We start from the raw sequence: 4,518 nt of genomic DNA, 5'->3' as shown, positions 1-4,518 counted from the left end.
TCGAACCTGCCACCTTAGGTGTACGTGGCTGGCGCCTTAGCCGGTTGAGCTATAGGAGCCAAGCCAGAAGAACACTTTCTAATTCCATCCATATAAACATGAAGGAGGTAAAGTCTCCATCTTTCTTTGGTGCTGCATAATATTCCATGGTGTACATATACCACAATTTATTGACCCATTTATGGGTCAATGAGCATTTGGGCTTCTTCCATGACCAGCAATTATGAATTGGGCTGCAATAAACATTCTGATACAAATATCTTTGTTGTAATTCGACTTTTGGTCTTCTGGATATATATCTAATAAAGGAATTGCAGGATCAAATGGCAGGTCTATTTTTAGTTCTCTGTGTTCTCCAGATGTCTTTCCAAAAGGAACAGAAATGCATTCTTTGTAAAGTATCATAAGAATGGAAAGATGAATATCCAATGTGCTCCATAATAATATGAAATCAATATATAAACAATTACATGCTCCTAAGAACAATAAAACACTAATATAGTGCAGTTTGGGGGTAGAGGAAAGTGGGACGGGGAGGACATATGGCAGAGGGATGGAGGGCATGAGGTGGGATCTCACCTAATCTATACATTGTGAGGGTATGTATCACACACTCCTTGGGTGAGGGCCTCTTCTACAAATGAAACTTCCCTGGAAATGAGAACAATGTATCCTAAATATTGTACCCTCTTATTAATTTGAGCCGGTAGCTCAAAGGAGTAGGGTGCCAGCCCCATATGCCAGAGGTGGCAGGTTCAAACCCAGCCCTGGCCAAAAACTGCAAAAAAAGAAAAGAAAAAGGCCATGGGAGGCCAAGGTGGCTGGATTGCCTGAGTGAGACCCTGTCTCTAAAAATAGGTTGGGCGTTATGGCAGGTGCCTGTAGTCTTAGCTACTCAGGAAGCTGAAGCAAGGGAATTGCTTGAGCCCAAGAGTTTAAGGCTGCTGTGAGCTATGATGTCAGAGCACTCTACTGAGGGTGACAAAGTGAGACTCTCTCAAAATAAGTAGGGCTGGGCACCATGGCTCAGGCCTGTAATCCTAGCACTCTGGGAGACCCAGGCAGGTGGACTGCCCTGAGCTCACAGGTTCAAAACCACCTTGAGCAAAAGAGCAAGATTCCATCTCTAAAAAATAGCCGAGTGTTGTGGCAGGTGCCAGTGGACCCAGCTATTTGGGAGGCTGAGGCAAGATAATTGCTTAAGCCTGAGAATTTAAGGTTGCTGTGAGCTATGATGCCACATCACTCTACCGAGGGTGACAAAGTGAGACTCTGTCTCTAAATAAATAAGTAAATAAGTAAATAGGCTGGGCGCAGTGGCTCATGACTATAATCTTAGCACTCAAGGAGGCTGAGGCAGGTGGATTGCTAGAGCTCAGGAGTTTGAGACCAGCCTGAGCAAGAGTGAGACCCTGTCTCTACTAAAAATGAAAAATTGAGGTTTGGCACCCGTACCTCAGTGAGTAGGGCTCCGGTCACATACTCCAAGGTTGGCAGGTTTGAGCCCCACCCGGGTCCGCTAAGCAACAATGACAACTGTAACATAAAAATAGCTGGGCATTCTGGTGGACGCCTGTAGTCCCACCTACTCGGGAGATTGAGGCATTATTGCTTAAGCCCAAGAGTTTGAGGTTGCTCCTATTAAATGACTGAATGGACGAGTTCGGGGCCTTACTCTGCCATCTTGGTAAACTGCCGCCCATACTGTACCTCAGCTTCCCCAACTGAGCGGCTCAAAGGGTCACATCCACCTAGACAGCCAAGTGTCTGGAAAGAGGTGGGTCTCAGCTTGTCAGCGCAGGGCGAAGTGAGATGGACGGTGCCACTGCGCCCCTCGGGGGAGGCAGGGGCGGGCCAACTCCCCCGCTGCGGCGGCATTGGTCGCGCCAGCAGCCACCCGGCAGTAGTTGCGGAGGTCAGGCACGCCTACTTCCTTTTTCTCTTGGTCTGGGCAGCAGCGGCGGCGGCGGCTTGTGCAGCAATGGTGAGGGCGAGGGAATCGAGCGCCATCCGGGCGCTGTGGGACGCGGGGACTGGAGTGGCGGGGTGAGGGTTGAGCCCCAGGATCCCACTTGTCCGTCCGGCCAGTGGAGCGCTGCGCGGAATGGCCCGGCGCCGCCGTGGCCCTCCCCACCTTCCCTGCTGGGCTTGGGTCAGGAGAGGCGCGCGGGGCCGAGCTGCGTCTTCCCTCTGCTGAGAGAAGGTAGCGTCTTCCCCTGCCTTGTAGCCGACCTGGGCGAGGATGGGCGCCACGGCGAGGGTGGAGGGGAGCCGGCCTCGCAGACTGTTTGACCCACACCCTTTCTCGCTCGCAGGCCAAGATTAAGGCTCGAGACCTTCGCGGCAAGAAGAAGGAGGAGCTCCTGAAACAGTTGGACGATCTCAAGGTGGAGTTGTCCCAGCTCCGTGTCGCCAAAGTGACAGGCGGCGCGGCATCCAAACTCTCCAAGATGTAAGTTAAGGAGGGCGAGATCACGGCCTTTGGGGATTGGGAGCACATGTGCATCGGGAACGTAATTTTTTTTTTTAAGCCAATCTCGATCTGTCACCCTGGGTAAAGTGCTGTGGATTCTTAGCTCACAACCTCCAACTCTTGGGCTCAGAAGATCCTCTTGCCTCAGTTTTTCTAATTTTAGTAGAGACGGGGTCTCGCTTTTACTCAGGCTGGTCTCGAACTCGAGCTGAACCTATCCACCCACGTCGTCCTCCCAGAGTGCTAGGATTACAGGTGTTAGCTACCTCGCGTGACCAAGCCGCGTTGTGGATTTTCGATGTTGGGTTTTAAGGATGCAACATCAGTCCTTTGGTCACGTGGACAAACCTCTATGTACTTACTGCCTTTGACCCTGCATTCCTTAGGCCTGGAGTGTCCTTGCTCAGTTTCTCCGTAGAACACCCCCTGCCCCTTAATGCTGTCTCCAGAAGCCTTACTGGGCCTTTTAGAACTCAGTTGATTTTTTTCCTTCACCTTCCCTTGCTTGGTAGATTGAGAGTGCCTCGCCCCCTTGAGTTGTAGCATAACTTTTGATAAGAACCAAGAGACTTGGGGTAGGAACATGGGTCTGGAGTTAACTCAAGTAGGATTCCACTTCTGGGACAGCCTACCTGTTGACTAGATTGGCTTAGCCTTTGTAGGTTTTTTTCTGAGACAGGGTCTCTGCCATCGAGTCTGTGATGCAGTGGTGTGATCACAACTCACAGGAACATCAAGCTCCTGGGCCTCAGCGTCCTGTGTAGCTGGAACTACAGGTGCACACCACCATGCCCAGCTAATTTTAACTTTTTTTGTAGAGGGTCTTATTACATTGTCCACACTGGTCTCAGAATCCTGTCCTTAAGTGATCCTATTGCCTTAGCCTCAGCAGTGACTAGGGTTTAAGGCATGGGTCAAGGCCCTTGGCCTCCCATAGGTTTTACCCTCTAATATAAATGTGCCCCCACCCCGCCCCAAACAACCTTTCTTCAAGTGATGGGTGGAAAGATTGCACGAGTTGGGACGCACAGTTGCATGCCAAATCCTCAGGACCATGGTGTCCAGTCATCCACTGGGTGACCCTCGTCCTCTGACATGGCTCATGTTCAGTATGGCTATAAGTTAACCTCTCCACAGCCTGCTCTTAGCTTCAGTGCTGCCTAGTAGCATTTCTGTTTCCCAAATGTCTCATCTCTCCCTCCTGAGTGGACTCTTACAATGCTTTAAGTCAGCCTTGGTTGCTCAGCTTATTGCATGATCCTTCAGGTCAGCTCATTCACATTGGCATTGGTTGGGTCTTCATAGCCTTCAGGATAAATTTTTGGCCTGGGATTGAAGGTCTCTGCCTCACCTCTCCAACCTGCAGGTCCTCATAAAGCCACTTCTGCTTCTTAACTAAAATAAAACCTCCTAGCTTTAAAGCACTAGGCTACCTATTCCATTCTTGGGGTGCCAGTTCTGTGCTCCACGACATACTGTTTTCAGAGCTCACTCCCAGAATGTCTCAATGCGGATGGGCCGGTGGGGAGTGTTGCGTGTCTAACCCATCTTCACTGACTCTTGTTTTGTAGCCGAGTCGTTCGTAAATCCATCGCCCGTGTTCTCACCGTCATTAACCAGACTCAGAAAGAAAACCTCAGAAAGTTCTACAAGGTGCGTCTTGGCCAAGGGCACGGGAAAGATGTGTTCTTGCTGGGGCGCATGGGACTGGCAGTGCTTGGGCTCTCCATGCTTTCCCAATTCATAGCTGAGCTTGCCCTCTTACCAGGGTTTTGAACTGGTATGTGGCACCATGGATTTCCTTGGGCTACAGATAATCAGTGGTGTGTTGGGAGCCTGGCTAGAGACTAGAGTTTTGAATCCAGCCTTCCCAGCTGAATGAGCTTGGGCAGTTTATAGGATTAACTGAAGGGGGGGGGTTGTTGTTGTTGTTGTTTTTTTTTTTTTGGAGACAGCCTCAAGCCATCCCCCTGGGTAGAGTGCTGTGGCATCACAGCTCACAGCAACCTCCAACTCCTGGACTCAAGCGAGTCTCCTGCCTCAGC

The 4,518-nt window shown here is 50.5% G+C and overlaps 1 protein-coding gene across 1 annotated transcript in view; it reads left to right on the top strand.

Annotated features, from left to right (window-relative positions):
- Positions 1 to 1,891: 1,891 nt before the first annotated feature.
- RPL35 (ribosomal protein L35) overlaps positions 1,892 to 4,518 on the top strand; it is a 5,608-nt gene continuing 2,981 nt past the window's right edge. Inside the window, exons 1-3 of the mRNA XM_003785298.3 lie at positions 1,892 to 1,984; positions 2,316 to 2,452; positions 4,045 to 4,126. Coding sequence (XP_003785346.1) covers positions 1,982 to 1,984; positions 2,316 to 2,452; positions 4,045 to 4,126 — 222 coding nt within the window. The 5' untranslated portion in view covers positions 1,892 to 1,981. The remainder of the gene's footprint in view (positions 1,985 to 2,315; positions 2,453 to 4,044; positions 4,127 to 4,518) is intronic.

The sequence above is a fragment of the Otolemur garnettii genome, unplaced genomic scaffold (genome assembly GCF_000181295.1).
Source record: "Otolemur garnettii isolate 467f Iridium unplaced genomic scaffold, OtoGar3 scaffold00014, whole genome shotgun sequence".
Classification (NCBI taxonomy): Eukaryota; Metazoa; Chordata; class Mammalia; order Primates; family Galagidae; genus Otolemur; species Otolemur garnettii.
This window is presented reverse-complemented; position numbering and strand designations above follow the sequence as displayed.